Source organism: Zootoca vivipara, chromosome 12, assembly GCF_963506605.1.
Source record: "Zootoca vivipara chromosome 12, rZooViv1.1, whole genome shotgun sequence".
NCBI lineage: Eukaryota > Metazoa > Chordata > Lepidosauria > Squamata > Lacertidae > Zootoca > Zootoca vivipara.
Genome location: NC_083287.1, coordinates 38,687,163 through 38,709,507, shown reverse-complemented (window position 1 = coordinate 38,709,507; position 22,345 = coordinate 38,687,163). Strand labels below are relative to the sequence as shown.

The following is a 22,345-nucleotide window of genomic DNA, read 5'->3' as shown; positions in this document are numbered from 1 at the left end:
GATAGCAGAGTTGCCAACATTTTTACCAGCTCTTGCTCCTACATCGTTAACAGCATCAGCTTCAGCAAAAATTAGGAGGTTTTAATGCGTATCTCCCTCTCGTTAAAAGCTCCTCTTCCTGGTGGTAGCAAATCAGGCTACTATTAAAGATACAGAAGCAGGCTGCACTAGTTTTTCCTCATCAGCTGGCAACATTATATAGTATCCCAGAAATTATTATTATTTTCTTTCATTCTCCATGTGGTTTATTTTTAGAACCTTCTCAGAGTAGGCCATAATATTGGGTGGGTTAATATAAAATGAAGGAACAACAAACCCATCAGATCAGACCTAATCTAGAATCCAGTTGTAACTGGCTGGAAATTCAACACCTAATCTCATTTTATATTGACTTCGGGGATAAAAACACCCTACCAGGTCTTCTGGTCTCTGCTTGAGAGATTCGTTAATTGGTGACTGTTTCTGACGACCCGCATGGCTGACCACACAGGTCTAGGATTGGAATAGACTGTGCAGAAGAAAGGGCTATGTCTAAGAGAATATAGTACCTGCCTTTCACCAGGACATTTCCCAGAATCTCACTTGTATATTAAAGCATTCTGTCAGAAGAAATAAGAAGCCATTGTTCAGGTATGCACCAATTCAGGGGTAACTGACCTTCCCACATTAGAGACACTGAACCTTTAATGGTTTTGCAGACATGGGAATTTGGGCACCTCCAGCTTTTCAAAGCCCTCCAATACTCTGCTACAAAAAGCTGCATTTGCTGAGATACCTCCAGCTGCACAACAATGAAAGGAGCAGGTGCTCTAATGTGGTCTAGTGGTTAGTGTTAGCAATAAAGGTCTAAATCCTCATTCCGCTATGAAGCAAACTGGGCTATCCTGGACTAGTTATTCCTTCTCTCTCTAATAGACCTACCTTTTGACTTTATAATAGCTACAAAGGCTGTGCATCCCCCCCCCACCATGAAGCAATTTTTTCACATGTTAAGCAGTTGGCACATGTTGTTCATGTTTGCGTTTACTACAATCAATCAGCTACAATGGTTCTCAATTGTTACTGGGTCTTGGTAAAACAGAGGTTCCGATCTACTACTTCATGATCAAAGCGCATGTTTCCACAAAGTGAAAAGAGAAGTGTTCACTGGAAGGAGACTTCCTAAGTAATCACAGCCCTACTACAAAAAAAGTCAGTTCCTTGCCAGGAAATGCTACCTTAGTTCTGCTAATTCTAATTTTAAGATCTCTGCAAGAGCAGCTCTGGTAGGGCGGTGTTCAATTTTGCTCAAACTATAAAAAGCAAGGAGCGTTGAGAAACTAAGCTGTATCCTTTCCAAATCCCTCCGCTTTAGTAACTTGTACTTTTGGTACTTGTGCAGAATATTTGTTTTGAATACAGAATCAGAATTCTTTGAGAATAAAAGGCAAAGGGTAGTGGAAATAATGTCAGGCCATTATTTGGGATTGCCCAGAAATATGGTGATAGCATTTTTACATTCTACCCCAGAGGGTTGGAGAAACCCCCATAACAGATTTGGGGAGAATTGTGCAAGTGGAAATAAAACCCAAAGGCTTAAGACTCTCAATTACTCTTCTGTTTAGCAAAAGTGTGTGTCTGTGCGGTACTGCTAACCATCCCATCCACCTGCAGCCCCCGCAGCATGGAAACCATTCACAAGGCTCCTCCAACCTTAGGAGCAGGTTTGTGTGTGAGCACAGGGAGTTTTTGGAGAAATCGTGGGCCAAGTAGTAGGCCAGAGCTCTGGAGCCTGGCATTGTTGCAGCTTACCTGGACCAGAGTGGAGCAGGGCAGGGCGACAGCAAGGTGTGCAGGCATGCTGGCTGAGTCAATTTGCTGTCCTCTCCTGTCCGTGAGTCCATGCAGCCCCGACTTCACTGCCACCAAGTCCCATTCCCGCCTCATCCACTTAAACAGCAGCAATGTGGATGTCAGGCTCCATGGCTTGACTCTGCTACACATGCCATTACAGCAGCAGAAGGAAGCTAACCATTCAGATTTCATAAACAGACTTCTCTGTTCTGTTCACTGCAAAGGCTAGGATCTAAGCCAAGGTGACATATTTTTACACCTCATGGAAAGGGAAACTATTTTTGTTTCTTTAAAAAATCATTAGGAGTCCTTGGGGCTACAGTTCCCATGTACGGCTATTTTTCATGATAACACTCCTGTTCTAATGGATTGTTACCAAACACATCTATTTGTTTTTTTTAATTGTTTTGTGTATATTTTATTGCTACTGTCCTTTAACTGTTCTGGAATAAATATTTATGAAGGGTGGTGTCACAGTGGCCGGATCAGGCTACTTCAGAGTAACGACGCTACGCAGCTCTGCATTTTATTCTTTTATTGGTGCTGCGTATTTACAGTGAGGAATTCATTGCTATTTACACAGAGTGATGTTGTCAGTCGCTTTCAGAACCTCCGAATGACTTTTGGCGCGTCTTTCCCCAACACAAAAGCTTTGGAAGCCCCATCCTCTTTCCCCTCCTCTTCCTGCGTAATTCTGGAGTTGGGGGGATGGGTCTCCCCTCCTTCTTGGCCCCTTCCTGTTCCACCTGGGACCCTGGCTCCGCTACCTTGCCTGAGCCTCGGACCCGACTTCCTGCTTCCCCGCTGGACTCGGAGCTTCCTCTGCTTTCCCCTGTGCTCGGGGCTGGGCTTGAACTCAGGAGGGGAGGGACTTCGCGATATCCCCTGTCCCTCACATCCACCCCCCTTCCAAGCTCCCCTTCTCCCCTCCCCAGGTCCCCCCCAGGTGTCGGTGACGACTGGAAGCCTAAGAACTCAGTGCTTTCCGAGCCCGTTGGTGTGAACACCTCCGCCCAGTCCTGCGAGGCTCCCCCTTCCGCCTGGGAGGACTGGAATCCCAAAAATTCCGTGGCGTCCGAGCTGGTGGGGGTAAAAATGTGCTGCCAATCTGCTTCTGCCTCTGACTGTGTGGATCTCGGTGACACCCATATCTCGTCTCCCGAATCCTCAAACTCCGCTTCCCAGCGCCATGGTGAGCTGCTCTCCCTTGCCTCCTCCTCCTCCCCCTCCCTTTCCATGTGCCAGGGCTTGGGTCTGTGGGGATAGAGGGCGTGAAATTCTTCCACCAAGAATTCCTCCTGTATCTGAGTGGCTGGGACCCATTCATTCTGGGACGGTGGAGCATCCTCCCATGCCATGAGGTACTCCAGGCCCCTCACCCCTCTCCGTGAATCAAGGATGGCCGTGGCCTCATTGAGTTGCTCCCTGCCTCCCCTCTCCCCCCCTCCCTCGGGGGTTTGTTCGCTGTCTCGGAGCCTGCTGCTTTCCCTGTACGGCGACAGCAGCGATCTATGAAACACTGGATGCACCCTCATATCCTCTGGCAGTGCCAGCCTGTATGCCACCGGGTTGACCTGTTGCGTGACCGTGAAGGGGCCCAGCCGTCTGGGTGCCAGCTTTTTGCACCTCCCTCTGGTGGGAAGGCCCTCCGAGGACAACCAAACCTTGTCCCCCACCCTGATGACCTCCCCTTGTCGCCTGTGGCGATCCGCCCCCTTTTTGTACGCTTCCTTGGCCCTCTCCAAGTGTTCTCTGAGCTGCTGGTGCACCGTCTCCAGTTCCTCTGCCCAATCCTCAGCCTGTGGGCCCTCCTCCTCCTCCTCCCCCTCCCTCTCTGGGAAAGATCTGAGGTCGCGCCCGTAATTGGCCTTAAAGGGCGACACCCCTGTGGAGACGTGCACTGCATTGTTGTAGGCAAATTCTGCCAGTGGCAGGCGATCCACCCAGTCCGTTTGCCGCTGGCTGACGTAGCATCTCAGGTACTGCTGCAGAATGGCGTTGACCCTCTCCGCCTGTCCATTGGTCTGCGGGTGTCTAGCCGTCGACAAGCTGACCTCCACCTGCAGGAGGTTCATGAGCCGCCGCCAGAACCTGGAAACAAATTGGCGGCCACTATCCGAAATAACCCTTAAAGGTAATCCATGCAGTCTGAATACGTGATCAACAAACAGTTTGGCTGTCTCTTCTGCAGAGACCGCCCTGGCACACGGTATAAAGTGGCACATTTTGGACATGAGGTCCACCACCACCAACACTGCGGTCTTGCCCCTGGAAGAAGGCAGATCTGTGATGAAGTCCATGGACACCACTTCCCACGGCCTGTGTGGCGTGGCTAAGGGCTCCAGCAATCCTGCTGGCGCTGCTCTGACCACCTTTGCCCTCTGGCAGGTGTCACAGCCCCGTACATAGTCTCGAACATCTTCCCTCACCCCTGGCCACCAGAAGTGTCTCATGACTAGGTGAGCGGTTTTGTCCCTTCCAAAATGACCCGCCGTTGGGTTGTCGTGCATCTGCTTGAGGACCGTACGTCTAAGCTGGGTGGTGGGCAGGTACAGTGCACCCTTGTAGAAAAGCAGCCCCCTGCGTTCTGCAAAGTCCTTTGCCTGCTCCCTCCCCCCTCTCAGTTCTCTGAAGATGCGGTTGGCAAATTCATCCGCTGCCGTCAGTGCTGTGAGTTCTGCCTCGCTCACCACTGCTGCTCCGCAGGACCATGCTGACGGGGGGAAAATGTGCCTTGGTGCTGGTGGCGCCTCCTCCTCCATGTACTCTGGCTTGCGGGAGAGGGCATCCGCCCTGACATTCTGCTCCCCCGGGATGTAGTGGATGGAGAAGTTGAAGTTCGAGAAGAACTCTGCCCACCGTATCTGCCGCTGGTTGAGCACCCTGGCCGTTCTCCAGAACTCCAGGTTCTTGTGGTCCGTGCACACCTGGATGGGGTGCTTGGCGCCCACCAGGAAGTGTCTCCAGTGCCGGAACGCAGCGTGGATCGCAAGAAGTTCCCTGTCAAACACTGTGTAGTTGCGTTCTGGCTGGGTCAGCTTCCTGGAGAAGAAGGCACAGGGTCTCCACTCCCTGTTGGCGTCCAGTTGCAGCAAAATTGCGCCCACAGCTTTTTCCGAAGCATCTGTCTCAATGCGTAGGGGCGCATCCTGCACCACGTGGAACAGGTTCTGGTCTGAGGCGAACACCCTCTTGAGGCTTTCGAACGCTGCCTGCGCCTCCGGTGTCCACCTGAACTTCTGCTTGCCTCTCAGGCAGTCCGTGATGGGAGCCGTAACGCGGGAGAAGTTCTTGATGAACTTCCTGTAGAAGTTGGCGAAGCCCAGTAGGCGTTGGGCGTCTTTGCGCGTCCTGGGGCTGTGCCAGTCCAGGATGGCCTGCACCTTGTCCTTGTCCATCGCCAGCCCCTTGTCTGACAGCTTGTAGCCCAGGAAGTCCACCTCTTTGGTGTGAAACTTGCACTTCTCCAGCTTCACATACAGGTGGTTGTCCTTCAGGCGTTGCAACACCTCCCTGACATCCTTCACATGCTGCACAGGGTCATCGGAGTAGATAAGGATGTCATCCAGGAATACCAGGCATTTCCTGAAGAGTAGGGACCCCAGGACGTGGTGCATGAAGGCTTGGAAGCATGCTGAGCCCCCTTGCAACCCGAAGGGCATCACCAGATATTCAAAAGAGCCTAGAGGCGTGAACATCGTGGTTTTCCATTCATCGCCTTCCCGGATCCTGATCAAGTTGTACGCCCCCCTCAGGTCTAGCTTGGTGAAAATCTTGCCCCTGCGTGCCGCTGTCAGGAGATCGTCCACTCTGGGCATGGGGAAAGCCACTGGCTCTGTCACCGAATTCAGCCGTCTAAAATCCACCACAAGACGGCGCTGTTGCGTGTCTTTCTTGTCCACCCAGAAGACCGGGCTGCCCCCAGCTGCCTTGCTTTCTCTGATGAACCCCCGCTTGAGGTTCTTGTCGATGAAAGCGCGCAGATCCTCCAGTTCCTGATCTGACATGGCGTACAGCTTGGCTGGGGGTATCGTTGCCCCTGGCACCAGGTTGATCTGGCAGTCAAAAGGCCTGTGTGGGGGTAGGTGGTCGGACTCCGCTTCGCTGAAGACCTCCTGCAGGTCCCAGTACGGCTTGGGTATCGCCTCACCCCCTTTGACGTGCATGGTGGCCACCGTGGCTATCGGAGGCCCCTCCCCTGGTTGGTGCTGCATGCAATGCTCCAGACAAAAGTCCGACCCAAACGTGATGCATCTCTGGTGCCAACTTATGGAGGGGTCGTGGCGCGCCAGCCAGCTCATGCCCAAGACGATGGGGGGGTCTGAGATGGTCGTGACGTTGAAAGCCAGTGTCTCTGAGTGCCTTCCCACTGTCATCCTCATGGGGGGGGTTTGATGAGTGATGGCCCCTCCCAGCAGCTCTCGGCCGTCAATGGTTGCCACGTGCAGAGGAAAATCCAGCTGCAGAAGCTGGATCTGGTGCGCTTCTGCAAAGTCCCTCGAGAAGAAGTTGGCTGAGGCACCACTGTCAATTAAGGCAAGGACTGTCATGGGATAGCCATTTGGGAGCGTTAGCGTGACTTCTAGAACCACTCCTGCTCTGGGAGGGGTGGGCTGGCTCTGCTCCTCTCTGTGCGGGTGGGTGGGCTGGGGCTGTTCTCTGCTGACTGTGCCTGGCTGCCGCCCCTTGTCTCCTGCAGCCAGGCTTTCCCGTTTCCCTGCTGTGGTGCTGCGTCAGTGGGGGAAGGCACCACCGTTCCCGCCTTTCCTTGCCACTCCCTGCGATGTGGGCAGTCTCTGACGAGATGCTGGGGGGAGTTGCAGAGAAAGCAGTTCCCTCCCCTTCCCTCCTTGCGTCTTGGCGCCGCTGGGGTTTGAAAAGCCCGCGCGCGCGCGCTATCAATCTGCATGGGTTCCTGGTCCTGGCTGGCTCCAGGCGTGGCTTGGAATGGCTGTTGGGGGAGTGGCTTCTCCTGCGACCGTGGGAACCAAGCCCGCTTTGCGCGCGTTGCTTGCTTGTCGTTCCACCGGGATTCCTGTCTCACCCCCACCGCCAGAGCCGCTTTGCTCAGCTGATCCATACTACTGGGCTTTGGACCTCTCGAGAGCTCATCCTTCACCTCCTCACTCAAACCCAAGTAGAACGCTGCTTGCATTGGAGCTGATTCCAGTTCCCACCCCAGTCTGTGCACCAGCATGGTGAATTTCGCCCAATATGCGCGGACTGTCATATTTCCTTGGCGCAAATTATGCAGTTCCTCCTTAGTCTGGTCCATATGACTATCTGACGAATACATCGTTTTCAAACCTTCTAGAAAGAGTTTGACATTTTTCATGCAAGGATTCTTTGTTGCGATTAACGGTCTTAGCCACTCCCTGGCTGCCCCGGTCAGGTGCTCCACAATAAACGCTACCCTGTGCTCATCGTCAGGGAAGTCATCATGGTGCAGCTCAAGAGCATACACAATCTCAGTCTCAAAGCCATGATATTCCCTCGGGTCTCCATTGAACTTGCTTACTAGGGTCCCGGCTCTCCTTCCTGGCAGCACTTGGACTGGGGGTGCCCCTCCCGCCTTGTTTTTCTCTGCATCCAGTTTGTTTTGGAGGTCTACCGCCACCGCCCTTAATTGCTGCTCTCTTTCCTGGAGCGCTCTCACCTGTTCCGCAAGTTGTACCCGGTCGTCTTGGAGTTTCTTGGTTTCTTCTTTAGCTGCCCTTAATTCCCCCTGCGCCTCCAACGTCAGCTGCTGCAGGTCCTGTTGGGCTTTCTCCGCGATCTGCCGCCATTTCTCCGCCTCTGATGCACTCATCCCGGCAACTCCAAAGTAGCCCAAAAAAAGATTCGGAGGTTGCTGTCACAGTGGCCGGATCAGGCTACTTCAGAGTAACGACGCTACGCAGCTCTGCATTTTATTCTTTTATTGGTGCTGCGTATTTACAGTGAGGAATTCATTGCTATTTACACAGAGTGATGTTGTCAGTCGCTTTCAGAACCTCCGAATGACTTTTGGCGCGTCTTTCCCCAACACAAAAGCTTTGGAAGCCCCATCCTCTTTCCCCTCCTCTTCCTGCGTAATTCTGGAGTTGGGGGGATGGGTCTCCCCTCCTTCTTGGCCCCTTCCTGTTCCACCTGGGACCCTGGCTCCGCTACCTTGCCTGAGCCTCGGACCCGACTTCCTGCTTCCCCGCTGGACTCGGAGCTTCCTCTGCTTTCCCCTGTGCTCGGGGCTGGGCTTGAACTCAGGAGGGGAGGGACTTCGCGATATCCCCTGTCCCTCACATCCGGCATAAAAAAAAAGCTTTCAGTAAACGGAAGTGGAATAGCCACAGCCTGGTGGAAAACAGGTATGACCTGAATCTGGTTTGTGATCTGGACAACTTGGCAAATCATCCAATCAACAGGCAAACAAAATGAAGGGGAAAGTACATGGAACGAGCCAATACTTGGCTGTATATAACGGCTGTTTAAAATCGTAAGGTTTGGCTGTCAATACTTTTGCAAAAATAAAATAAAATAGAGAATGCTACCTTCTTAACTTTGGCTTCCTTCAGTTTTTCTAATGCAAGCTTAATCTTGTCAGATTTTGCTTGGGCCTCTTGTTCTTCCTGAAAGAAGAAAGATTGTAAAGCCCCTTTTAAAGACACCACACTCCAGTAAGAAGCATTCTATGCCCTTTCCATTTCATGAACATTTTCATTTCTTCTCCCTTTCAAAATTTAATTTTGGGTGCTTTCTGCTCCAGCATGGGTTTGCACAGCATCCCATTATGTCGAATACCACTGTTCTAGTTGGTTGGTTTCTTCTTGTTTTGAGGACCGCCATATTTTCTGACATTAAGGCCATCACACAAGAACATAAGAAGAGACCAGCATCCTGTTCTCACAGTGCCCAACCAGATGCCTGTGGGAAACCAGCAAACAGTATTTCACCTTAAGAGCACTCTGCCCTTCTTGGAATTCCAGCAACTGGTGTACAGAAGCAGGGCATGACCTTTGATAGCTTTCTCCTCCATCAATTTGTGTACAGTGGTAACTCCATCAATTTGTGTACAGTGGTTACAAACACTTCAGAGGTTACAAACTCCGCTAACCCAGAAATAGTACCTCAGGTTAAGAACTTTGCTTCAGGATGAGAACAGAAATCGTGCTCCGGCAGCACAGCGGCAGCAGGAGGCCCCATTAGCTAAAGTGGTAGCTTAACCAGAGGTACCACTGTAATCCTCTTTCAAAACCATCCAGGTTGGTGACCACCACAATCCAGCCTGGATAGCTCAATTGGTTAGAGTAGGGTGCTGATGACACCAAGGTTGCAGGTGCAATCCCTGTAGGGGACAGCCGCAGATTCCTGCATTGCAAGGGGTTGGACTAAATCAGGGGTCAGCAACCTTTTTCAGCCATGGGCCAGTCCACCATGCCTCAGACCATGTGGTGGGCCGGACTATATTTTGGGGGGGAAATGAACAAATTCCTATGCCCCACAAATAACCCAGAGATGCATTTTAAATAAAAGCACACATTCTACTCATGCAAAAACACCAGGCAGGCCCCACAAATAACCCAGAGATACATTTTAAATAAAATGACACATTCTACACTCATGTAAAAACACGCTGAATTCCCGGACCATCCGTGGGCTGGATTGGGAAAGCGATTGGGCTGCATCCAGCCCCCGGGCCTTAGGTTGCCTACCCCTGGACTAAATTGTCCGCGGGCTCCTTCCAACTCTACAATTGTATGAGTTCCTTAGTTAAACTATGTGCTGTGTAAATAAGTACTGTAGTTTTCCTTGTATAAGACAATGTTTTTTATTCTAAAAGAATGTTAAAATTTGGGGGTCATCTTATACAGAGGGGGCAGAGGGTGGACGGGCGATTGGTTGTAGCCTCGAGCCAGCGATTTGGCATATGATTGGTGGCTGTGACAAGGGCTGCTGTTGATTGGCTTCTGCTGTGACACTTTGTGGGCAATTGGTGGCTGGTGAGCGATTTTTCGGCAATTCCCCCCCCCCCAAGGCCCCACAACACTGGGCAAACTCTCCCCCTCCATTTTCTTAATTTGGAGTCCCCAAAAATAGGGATTGTCTTATACACGGAAAAATACAGTTGTGGGTTTTTTAAATCTGTCCTGAGTCTTCCAACATTTGTTATGGCTATATATTGCCTCCAATATCAGAGATGGTAGCTCTCTGAATAGGAGAAGGAAAGTGGTATTCCACTCATGTCCTGCTTGTGGAGTTCCTATGCTGGACTCGATAGGTCTTTGGTCTGATTCAAAGATGATATGTTCTTACATCCATTCGTTGAAGTTTCTCGCCCTGCTGAAGGTGCAAACTCAGTTTTAGCTTAACATTTCAGTTTATACAGAAAAGTAGTCTGCCTCTTCAGCAGGAAAACTTCCATATTATTCGCCTCTTTGCTTCGTGATCTCAGGCAAAACCAGAAAGACAAAGGGGACGTAGTAGCTCTCTGGACTAAAGAACCACTATACTTCTCCACGTGGGGCTGTCTCAACATGTAATACCTGATATTGTGCTTTCTGGCCAACAGAAACTTTCTGGGTAGTCGGATTGTACTTTAAAAGGTCAGGAGAAAGTGATTTTGCTTCTAAAATAGAAGGGCTTTTTGTTTTGCTATTCTAGATTCTCTCTTTTGCTGATATGGAAAACATCTGCAGAATTGTTAAAACAGCCTTTGCTAACCTGGTGCCCTCCACCAGGTTACGACTCTCATTATAGGCTGGCTATGGCCATAGCTGCCAAGTCCCGGTTAAAAAAATATGGGATCAGCAGCACCAGCACCGGAAGTTGCTTCTACACATGTCCAGACATGCGTGGAAGCAACTTCCGGTGCTGGCACTGCCCGATTTCCGGTGCCCAGACATGGGCAGAGCAGCACCGGAAGTCGCTTCTATGCCTGTCCGGGCATGCGTAGAAGCAACTTCTGGTGCCGGCGCTGCTCGATTTCCGGTGCCCAGACATGGGCAGAGCGGCACCGGAAGAAATCCGGGGGAATTACGGGATATTTCACCATTCGGGATGACAGCGGGAAACGGGGGTTTCCCGGGGAAAATGGGAGACTTGGCAGCTATGGCTATGGCTGATGGAACATGCTGTCCAAAGTATATGGAGGACACCAGGCTGGTGAAGGGCTAAGTTAAAACAAGAGCCTAGCAGAGTTTAGAAATGAGATTCTGTCAGTGTTTGAAAAAGAAAAGGTTCTGACCTCCTTTGCCTGGTCCTCGGACCCTAGTTGGCAGAAAGAGTACTTTGCAGAATGCTGCTTTTATTCTAAAAAAAGTCTTCTCCAACCATGACCGACAGCTTTATACATAGTTCTAGTTACAGGTAGGTAGCCGTGTTGGTCTGAGTCGAAGCAAAATAAAAAAATTCCTTCAGTAGCACCTTAAAGACCAACTAAGTTTATATTTTGGTATGAGCTTAGTTGGTCTTTAAGGTGCTACTGAAGGAATTTTTTTATTTAGCTTTATACATATCAAACACAACCAGCTTTCTACCATCCAACCAACCCACAGCACACACAATCAATGCCCACTCTACGGTATATATACAGGCATATGTACCATGTTTCTCCGAAAATAAGCCATACCCCGAAAATAAGCCATAGTGATAGGCAGTTTAACCTTGTAGGTTAAACTGTACCATACTTAATAAAAAAATTAAGACATCCCCTGAAAATAAGCCATCGTGATTTTTTTTGAGGAAAAATAAACATAAGACGGTGTCTTATTTTTGGAGGAACACGGTAGGTGAAAGTTTGCACGAGTCATGCAGGCTTTGCCGATTCATTGTAGGCAGCTGACTCATGCTGACTCAGTTCCTTTTGTATTAAAGAAACAGCAGCTAATTTTAAGCTGTGACAGATTCTGCTCACCTGAGTGCGTGGTTCAGGAGGCTGGGTTGGAGCAGGTTGAGGAGGAGGAGGAGGAAGATCAAAGGCTACTTCTGGAGGAGGTGGTGGCAAATCATCCTCAACCTGGGTAACGGCAATATTTGGGAAACTTGACTGGGCATAAGTGCCGACAGCAGCATTTGCTGGAGCCTGAGTCTTGGCAGCATGCTGGAAATGAGAGGCACCTTTCTGTTCCTGGAATGTGGCTTTCTCCACTTCACTTATGTCTGCTACAAGATCAGACATTAAAGCATCCAAATCGGTATCTTCCAATGCATTTAAGGATTCTGTTAAGGCGGGGGGAATACAAGATATCTCAGGCATCATTTCAGTACTGGTCTTGAGCAACTTGCTCCACTAGTGTGAGTAGATGCTGTTCCACAGATTATAATAAGGATGGCTTCTAGCCAAGGAGGTGACAGAGGCAATTTTTAAAAGAGCACCTGGGAATACTGTACTAGAGGAATTTACACCTGCGTCATCTCATGAGTATTAAAAGCCAGGCTAAGATTTGCATAGAGAAATGAAATATAATAACTTGAGTACCATATCCAAAAGCAAATTATAGCTCTGGTATAATTTACAGGATCGCTTTTTTGAAAGAAAGAGAAAATGAAAACTTTCATTGTTTCAAGAGTTAGACCAAAGTCATTTTACACATTCAAAATTAATGAATTGTTTCAGAAGAGAAAAGTGTCCATTTAGCTTTTTGGTAAATGGTGCTCCCCTCCCCCACAAACAGATCATAGTAATACAAAATACTCACCATTTAAATCTTTAAAACCAACGGCAAAACTAAATTCCTCCTTGGTTGTTTTGCTGGATGGAGGTGGGAGTGTTTCTACTCCCAAACTCTGATGAAGAAAGGGGGGAAATATCACTGGCAACAGTCATGGTAGAAAACCTATCTACTGAGCAGGTTATTCTCTATAGAAAGAGGTTTGCTTTGTGATTGTAAGACTGTAGTCTTAACATCCCTTTCTCCAGAATAACTTCCCCCACCTTTGACATCAAACACATATGAATGCTGCTTCATATGTCATGGGGGAAATGAGTTTCGAGTTGCTTATTTATCATGTATTCAGTGTGAACACCATAAGGGGGACAGGAAACTTTTGACTATAATCCAGGCATAGGCAAATTCCCTCCCTCCAGATGTTTGGGATTAAAATTCCCACTATCCCTAAAAGGACCAGTGGTCAGGGATGGTGGGAGTTGTAGTCCCAAACATCTGGAGGGCCGTAGTTTGCCAATGCCTGCTATAAGCCATTATCTCCCCCCCCCCGCTTCTAGAGCTGTGTTCAACTGTCCCCCCCCCAACTCCCCAAGTCACTAACAAAACACAAACAAGTGAAATGTCATGCATTTTGCATACTATCTAGTTTCTTAAGGCAAATAAATAAATAAATAAAAATGTAAGATCCAATCATGGATCTCCTGGTGTTTATATATCTTTTTAAAAGCAACAGCTTAAGTTGCCAGAGCACTTGCAGGGTTTAAAAAAGATCCTTTCCCTTGTGCTGTTTCCCTGATTTAAACCGCCTTCCACAAAAGAGCTGTTTGTTTCCCCAGCATGATAAATAGCAGCTTAGAGGGCAGGTGGGGGGGGGGGGCAAAACTGGGGAAACAGTGGTGGTGGCCACTGCCCCAAAGCAGACTCAGTGTCAATCTCTACATAGAAAAGGTTATTTATTAGTTTTCAAGCTATTCTACTTTCTCATTTACACCTAATCCATTATTACCAGTAAGAAGCCAAAACGTAATAGTGAATTGGGGTTACCGTTCTGATAGCCAACACTGTGCCATTAAATCATAATGTTACAAGTTGGTGGGGTGCCTGGACTCCCCTTCTAATTCTGGGGTGCTGGATATTTATTGTTGCATGTTAAAATGCAAGTCAGGATGAGTCATTAGCTGGGAAAATGGAAGTGGCTCAGTGCCGCAGCCCCTACAAAGGTCAGTTAGTTCGAAAGACAAAAGGAAAGTTTAGGATGGAGTTTTTGCAGTGATGTTGTAGTCTGGAAAAGGTCAGCAAGCTGGAGAGGAGGGGGGGGTCAGAGCCACATTTTGGAGCACGTTTGATTTTCTCTTTTGAATCCAGGAGTGTGCCTATGACAGCGTTTCTCAACCGCTGTTCCGCGGCACACTAGTGTGCCGCGAGACGCTGGCTGGTGTGCCGCGACGTGCGGCGACGAGAAGGGCGATTTGCATTGTCACGTGCCTGGCGGCCGCCAATAATCAGCACTGACCCGCCGGAAAGGAAGCCAGCCGGGTCACGACGCGGAGCGAGCACAGCTCTCAACAGCCACCACCACGGGAGGGTGGTTTTAGACAAACTTAAAGAAGCTGGCTCAACCTGAAACTTGCTGAGCAAAGGATTGTGCTGGCAGAGAAATCAGCGGCTTGTGAAGCCTTATTACAGGAGATTGCAACCAACACAGCAATTGGCAAGTGTTTCTTTCAGTCATAATTATATAGTCAATATAGGGCGGCACAGAGTTAAATTTTTTAACTTTTTTAATGGTGGTGTGCCTCGTGATTTTTTTCATGGAACTAGTGTGCCTTGGCCCAAAAAAGGTTGAGAAACACTGGCCTATGGGAGAAGCAAGGCCCTTTTGGAGTGGCAATGCTCTGAACCCCTACATGGCAGGCTCAGGTTATATATATCTGTGTACATAAACCCTATGCCATAAAGACACCACAGTCTCCCCTGTGCCTCATTTCCAAAGGAAACATGAACCTTGGGTAGGAGCCTGGAGCCCTGGAATTTTGCACTGCTGTGGAGGTCGGGGTGGCATGAACAATCTTTTATTTTATTGGTTTGCAAGCTCCTTCCAGTAGAATTCCTAATCTACAGAGTAAAATACAACCTATCTGAACGCCCTTAAAAAAGATGAAGCTTTATGCCGAGGGACTCGTATATAAAAACCGAAGTGGCAGGTTAAGTGCTTCAAGTTACACTTTCAAAATTTATGTAATTTGTGCCATAGATTCTTATTTTGCTACGTTGCCAGCATTCCGCTGAAGTCTAAAGGCCAGCTTGACATTACAAAGGATATATGTGACCCATTTCCCAGAGGTTTCTTTTTCTGAAGGAAAAGCGTCCGCAGGACTCAGCAATCAGAAGCAGAAGAGAGGTGGGCCAGGGAGGGAATTAAACTCCCGCACAGGAAGGAAAGTAGCTTGGTGGAGGGGCAGGAGAAGGGCTTAACAGACAAATGGCTGAAAATGAAAGACACAAGGTCCCCCCACAAGAGGGAAAGCAGAATTTGGTGAGCAAATATGTGCTCCAACGAAATAGTAACCTGTTTCTGCTATACAACCCCCCATTCCTACATAATGCATGCAAGGATAGTTATACAGTGGTGCCTCGCTAGACGAAATTAATTTGTTCCACGGGTCAATTTGTGTAACTAATTTTTCATCTAGCGAGTCCCAGTTTCCCATAGGAATGCATTGAAACTTAATCAATGCGTTTCTATAGGCTCTGGGGGACTGGCAGCGGCATGCAACGGGGCTTCGGAGAAGGTCTCCGAAGCCCCATCCGATGTCAGCTGTGTGCAAGGCGGCGGCGGCGGGGGGGGGGGGAGAAGCGCTCTTCTCCCAGCCACCACCTTGCCTGCCTCCCCCAACATGGAGCGCAACTTCGGAGGTCTCCAAAGTTGCGCTCCATGCCAGCTGTGCGCTGCGAGAGGCGGGGACGGGGGAAGATGTTTCCCCGCCGCCGCCTCTCGCCAGCCTCCACGGACACGGAGCGCAACTTCGGAGACGTCTGAAGTTGTGCTCCGTTTCTGGGGTGCAGGACGAGAGGCGGGGGCGGGGGAAGACCTTCCCCTGCCCCCGCCTCTCGCCAGACTCCGCAGACATGGAACGCAACTTCGGAGACGTCCGAAGTTGCGCTCCGTGTCTGGGGTGCAGGGTGAGAGGCAGGGGCGGGGGAAGACCTTCCCACGCCCCCGCCCCGCCTCTCGCCAGCCTCCTTGGACACGGAACGCAACTTTGGAGGTCTCCGAAGTTGCGCTCCGTGTCTGGGGTGCGGGGCTAGAGGCGGCAGCGGGGGACGGAGCCAAATCGCAGCGGGCGCTGCTTGCCCCCGCCTGTCTTCCCCGAGCCAAGGGGAAGACAGGCAGGGGCAGCCGCCGCACCGCCGCGTTTCGGCTCCGTCCCCCTTGGGAAAGGAAGATTAGCTGTCAGCTTCCCTCGCTGACAGCTGATCTTCCTTTGCCGCTTTCTATGGTCGCGCTTCGCAAGACGAAGCGGCGGTCATAGAAAATTTTGTCATCTTACGAATGCCTCGCGGGGCGCAAAACTCGTTCGTCTAGCGAGTTTTCCGTTGTGCGAGGCATTCGTAAAGCAAGGGACCACTGTACAGTCGTACCTTGGAAGTTGAACAGAATCTGTTCCAGAAGTCCATTCGACTTCCAAAACATTAAAAAACCAAAGCATGGAAGCTCCTGCAGCCAATTGTAAGCCGTGGAAGCCCCATCGGACATGCGGCTTCCAAAAATATTTCACAAACCGGAACAGTCACTTCCAGGTTTGCAAAGTTCAGGAGCCAAAACGTTCAGGAACTAAGCTGTTCTATTTCCAAGGTATGACTGTAGTGTCCTTTGTCCTTTCTTTAAAAAAAATGTGGATAGATGTGCTGGTCTAGCACAACAGGCATTGTGATGTTTTGCTTCAGCTGCAGAAAGTCTCTCACGACTGGTACTGGTTATTTCATGGACAATGTGGGGGCAGCAGATGAGGAATCAATCCTGGTACAGTATGTTGAAATAATTATATTTAGTATGAAGGATCAACAATGAATGGAGACAGGAAGGAGGATTCTTTATTCCTTCTTTTTTACTTTCTTTTACCAGTTCTCCAAATCAGCTAAGAAAGCATAACTTACCTGTGTCAGCAAATCCATTTCCCCCAATAAATCGCTGAACATCTGATCTATATCTTCACATGTTTCCTCCATCTGAAAAACAAAAATCAGGCAAGAGTGAGAGCAGTGAGCCTCGGTGCCTACCAAGAACGTCACAAACCTTTCTGCAACATAAAAGGGATGCCCTCAAGTTTCATTCTTTTACTACTAATTGTAGCTTTCCCCCTATTATTATCACTGAAATAAACCATTTCATTTTCAAAGCATTTTGATAAGACTAGTTGTTCCCCCTCTAAGGCAGGTCACTGATCACCTATACTGGTCTTGCAGTGTCTTTTTCCTGTTCGAAGGAAACAATATCCTACTTACTCAGCAGTCATCCTGATTTGCTCACACAAAGCTTACATTGAAACTAGATTTTATTTAGTCTTTATTGAACATTTGTTCTTATTTGTTTGTAGAAAGGTTATAAATCAATGAGCGCTCATACTAATTAGCTGGTGGGGTGTTTATATGTCTTCCTTTAAATCATTCATTCATTCCACGCCTTTCAGTGTATTTCTTAGTCACAAGTTTCCTAACAGCAAAAAGCCCATTTATTTTTAAAAGTAGATTTGTTGCACGAAGGCAACAGATCACTTAAGTCCATTCTAATTGCACAAACCTAAATTTCCCAGTACGCTTGAATTTCTCCCACAAAACGCTGACAATCTGAAGGCACCCCAGCGTCAGAGTTCAGTAAAGCATGTCCTAGAGTAATTTCAGCCCTTTCCTTTTGCTCCAACATGACTGCATTGGCCATTGGAGAAGTTTGATTCATTGGAGACCACCACCCAAACAATGTATGGAGAAATTTCCACAGAATATTTGATCTTTTCAATTCACTTCTGATGCTTACACTATTCTGTCAAAGAAATAAAAGTCAGCTTGCTGCCTGCTTTGTGGAGCGTACCCTTTCCAGCCAATGTGCCTTGCTCAAAACAGTAACAAATGAGCAAAATTATCTCCTAGCAGGCAAGGAATACAGCAAAGGCTGCAGAATACTAACGTACCGAAGAAAGCACACACCAGACACATGATTGTGATGGGGAAGATTGCATAAGTCATAACCTTGTTACTGTTACATGTGAGAATGACTCAATATACAGCCGGGTGGAAACTCAGTAGCAGGCAAATGGCTGGACCCATTACTGATCCCCCCCCCAATAAAATTTAGCCACTTCCAAACTAATTCTCATTTCTCTTAGGGCTATCACTCAAAGAAATCTTAGCCAATTAGTAATTACACACACACACACCAATTATTCTGTAGCAAAAAAGCACTTTGTAAATGTAAAAGTGGCTGCTTCACCCTCTACACAAAGTCAGACTGTGAACAAGTAAATGCACAATTCTGGGGACAGAATTGCAGGTGCTTAGCTCCTGCCTCATTCCAGCTGCTACCATGCTGCTTTGTAATCTAGTGGCAGTTACAGACTTGGCTTCCTGGTGTATCTGGCCACACATGATACACGTGATCAAATGGAAGTTAACTCTTATTATTTCAAACCACGCCCCCGCACTGAAGACTTTGTAAAATGAAAAAAGAGGAAGCTATTGTCAGCATGCAAAATTCATAGCAAATACTGTCAAACCTCGGCTCCCGAACAGCTCCGTTTTTGAACAATTCGGCTCCCGAATGCCGAAAACCCGGAAGTAAATGCTCCAGTTTTGGAACATCTTTTGGAAGCTGAATGTCCGAAGCAGCTTCTGCTAAGTGCAGGAAGCTCTTGCAACCAATCGGAAGCCGCAATTCGGTTGTCCAACGTTTGGGAAGCTGAACGGGCTTCTGGGATGGGTTACGTTTGACACCCGAGGTTCGACTGTAGTTTTATCACCCATTCTTATTCATCATCAACCACACACACATTTCAGAAGTGTGGCTGAGTTGGTTGATTTAAAAAAGAATTCAAGTAGTACGAAGATCCAGGAAAACAAGTTCAGGCTTGAGTCCCAAGTGTACTTTCTCGGAAGTAAGTCGCTTTTGAAATCAAACGGACTTCAAAATAAACATGGATCAGGACAGGGCTCAGAATAATTCCATGCTGCAAGGAAAAAACGCCCATACTTGATGAATGGTAGTTATTTATTCGACACTCTGCAATTGAGGATTCTAATTAGCTTCTCCTAGCCAACAGCTTTTTAACGCATTGCCAATTGTGAAGAAAAATTAACCAGTCTCTGATTAATAGGGAGCAGAATCACCCCGATCTCTCCTGGATAGAAACAACCTCAGCCATGTGTTTATGACTATTGCCCCTGTAACAAGAATGATTTTGCAGCACAGGCCCCACAAGCCTATTACCATAAACGAGCAGCAGCAAAGCAGTAGACGAAGGAACAGGCCAATGATCTGCGCTGATACGGTAATTGCTAGGGAGAGAAAGACCCCCCCCCAAGGCCCCGCTAGGCATAGCTGGCTAATATGCAGTTCAAGCTGTTTCATATTTATGAGATAAATATGAGGTTATCAGTTGGGCAGCTTCGTTCTAAGAGGCTGCTTAAATTTAGCAACATAACTCAGGTTTTGCACCACTGCAGCTAAAATGGCATCCTCCTCTTACCAGCTAGGCTGCCCATTGCCTGTCATAATGACCAAAATGGTCAAAGGCCTGGAAACGATGCCTTATGAGGAATGGCTTAGGGAGCTGGGTATGTTTAGCCTGAAGAAGAGAAGGTTAAGGGGTGATATGATAGCCATGTTCAAATATATAAAAGGATGTCATATAAAGGAGGGAGAAAGGTTGTTTTCTGCTGCTCCAGAGAAGCGGACACAGAGCAATGGCTTCAAACTACAAGAAAGAAGATTCCACCTAAACATTAGGAAGAACTTCCTGATAGTAAGAGCTGTTTGGCAGTGGAATTTGCTGCCAAAGAGTGTGGTAGAGTCTCCTTCTTTGGAGGTCTTTAAGCAGAGGCTTGACAGCCATCGGACTGGATGGCCCTTGTGGTCTCTTCCAACTCTATGATTCTATAATCAGTCACGTTTCACCGAAATCCCCCAAATTACCAGGAAAATGATGCACTACACAGTGTCTCAAAAACTGGCATGGAAACATTCAGCAAGCTTTTGGTACCCCCCCCCCCATTTCTGTCTCTTCTGGGTAGGTGTTCACAGGCTAATAAATTCCTGTTCGTACCAGAAACTGGGTCAAGTAATATAGCCATGCAAGAGAATGGACAGACTCTAAGCACTGGTGCTTGATTCCTATAAGCCACTTAAATGGCCCCATGCAGTAACTTGTGGAAACATGCTATAATACTCATATTCTTTAATGCACATATTAGGCTTGGCCTTTGTTTCTTTGTTTTAATAAAATTTCCCCATTCTCCAAATGTCATTATCTACACTAGAGGAGACAGTCCTACCTCTGACCTACTACATCCCATGTTTTTGCCTCTGCCTGGAAAGGTGTTTACAAAAAAGAAGAAGAAGACATACAGTGGTACCTTGGTTCTCAAACTTAATCCGTTCTGGAAGTCCATTCCAAAACCAAAGCATTCCAAAACCAAGGTGTGCTTTCCCATAGAAAGTAATGCAAGATGGATTAATCCATTCCAGACTTTTAAAAACAACCCTAAAACAGCGCAATTTAACATGAATTTTATTATCTAACGAGACCATTGATCCATAAAATGAAAGCAATAAATAATGTACTGCGCAGTTGCGCAATCAATCAATCAATCAGTAGCTGAACTGGGTTCCACAGAGTCACAAAAAACAACAACAAAGAGCTGCAAAAACAGACCTCAAAATAAATAGCAAAAACAGACAGACCTCAGCATAACACTCAAAACAGAAGTGTGACACTCAAAACGGAGCACATTCAACTTCCAAAAATAATTTGCAAACCGGAACACTTACTTCTGGGTTTGCAGTTTTTGGGTTCCAAGTTGTTTGAGCACCAAGGCGTTTGAGAACCAAGGTATACCACTGTAGATGTAGTCATACATGCTAAGTCACACAGCACTCCACAGCATGGCACACATACAGAACTTGCTTCTGGTACATATAGATCACCAATATTTTAAAAAATTCCTCCAGAATTTGGAACATGGCGTCTGGCTCTATCTCATGTGATAGGACAGGAACCAACCATGTTCCAAACTAGCCTTTGCCAACTTGGAAGGTTGGAATCCAAAACATGTAGAAGGCACCAGGTTGGTGAAGGTTGTTTTAAAGTGAGATGAGTTTTAAACAATATGGGTCCAGTATACCTGAAGGAACGTCTCCACCCCCATTGTTCTGCCCGGACACTGAGGTCCAGTGCCGAGGGCCTTCTGGTGGTTCCCTCACTGTGAGAAGCCAAGTTACAGGGAACCACGCAGAGGGCCTTCTTGGTAGTGGCACCCGTCCTGTGGAACGCCCTCCCACCAGATGACAAAGAGAAAAACAACTACTGTACCAGACTTTTAGAAGACATCTGAAGGCAGCCCTGTTTAGGGAAGATGTTTAATATATTATTGTATTTTAATGTTTTGTTGGAAGCCGCCCAGAGTGGCTGGAAAAACCCAGCCAGATGGGTGGGGTATTATTATTATTATTATTATTATTATTATTATTATTATTATTATTATTTCCAGATAATCACACCATAGCATACATAACCTAAAGTTTAGTCAAGTCACAGTGAACAACCAGCAGGATTACTGAAGTACAGAAAGGCATTACTATACATCTGAAAGCTAGCGTGAAAAATGCGTCTCCACTTTCTAACACTACTTCAAGGTATTCATGGTTAAATTTATGCTAGAATATACTTTATGGCACTCATGGGTGTGATTTAGTGAGACAAAAACAATTGATTTTATGATTTAGTGAGACAAAAAAATTGTTTCATTTTTTCAACATTCATTGCATTGATTCTTATCAAATAAACACCACTTATCACATAAGATAAATACAAAGCAGATGGACCATCAGCAACTGTAATTTCTGACACGCCAAAACTGATTAGCATGACATCAAATAAAAGCATGCCCTTCAGGCAGGTTAGTTTTATAGATATTTGGGGATTGTTATTTATATTAAATGGCAACATGAGCTTCGAAGTATATTTGTAATAGGGGAATTTGATAATGTGGCATGTTGCCCGCTTTCCTAGATCTTGTTTATTAATAACATGTAACAATGCCTTGAATTTGATATTGTTCTTACAAGACTAATGCTGTGTATTATGCCGCTGTTCCATTGAAGGAATTAGATAAATCTGATGAACTGGAGCTGTGAAGCAGCAGCAGCAGCAGGTCGGGGCAGGGAGGGAACATGGTACAGTACAGTTTCCTTTTTTAATCTGCTTGATGGGAGACAAGATGCAAGAAAGCAAAGGTTCATCTAGAAAACAGCTCCCAGTCCTTCTGATCTGGCATCGCAGCATACTACAAGGAGTGTGGGAACAGAAAAGTACCTTGTCCCCAGAGAAGCCATGCTATTAGTATGGAGAGAGCCAAACAGCTAGTCCTGCTGCAGTCTTTATTAACAATGGTGATCACCAGCAACCATTATGGACTGAAGCATCCTGAATATTTACCCTGTGGGAGATCAGTAAGCGCTGAAACTGCTCTTGATCCTCAACATGAGGTCTCCCTGGATGAGCCCTTAGTAGTATTACTGAAGTACTCTTGTCTGCCATTACAGTACAATGGCTACATTAGCATGAATGCAAATCGGTTTCTCAACAGCGAGCCACCCA

At 47.4% G+C, this 22,345-nt stretch overlaps 1 protein-coding gene across 2 annotated transcripts in view; it reads right to left on the bottom strand.

Annotated features, from left to right (window-relative positions):
- The window catches only part of APBB1IP (amyloid beta precursor protein binding family B member 1 interacting protein), a 65,861-nt gene that overhangs the window by 27,720 nt on the left and 15,796 nt on the right, over window positions 1-22,345 (bottom strand). For both annotated transcript variants that reach the window (XM_035129651.2, XM_035129653.2), the window contains exons 2-5: window positions 16,635-16,706; window positions 12,507-12,594; window positions 11,723-12,027; window positions 8,361-8,438 (exon numbers count right to left, since the gene is read on the bottom strand). In XM_035129651.2, coding sequence (XP_034985542.2) covers window positions 8,361-8,438; window positions 11,723-12,027; window positions 12,507-12,594; window positions 16,635-16,706 — 543 coding nt within the window. The remainder of the gene's footprint in view (window positions 1-8,360; window positions 8,439-11,722; window positions 12,028-12,506; window positions 12,595-16,634; window positions 16,707-22,345) is intronic.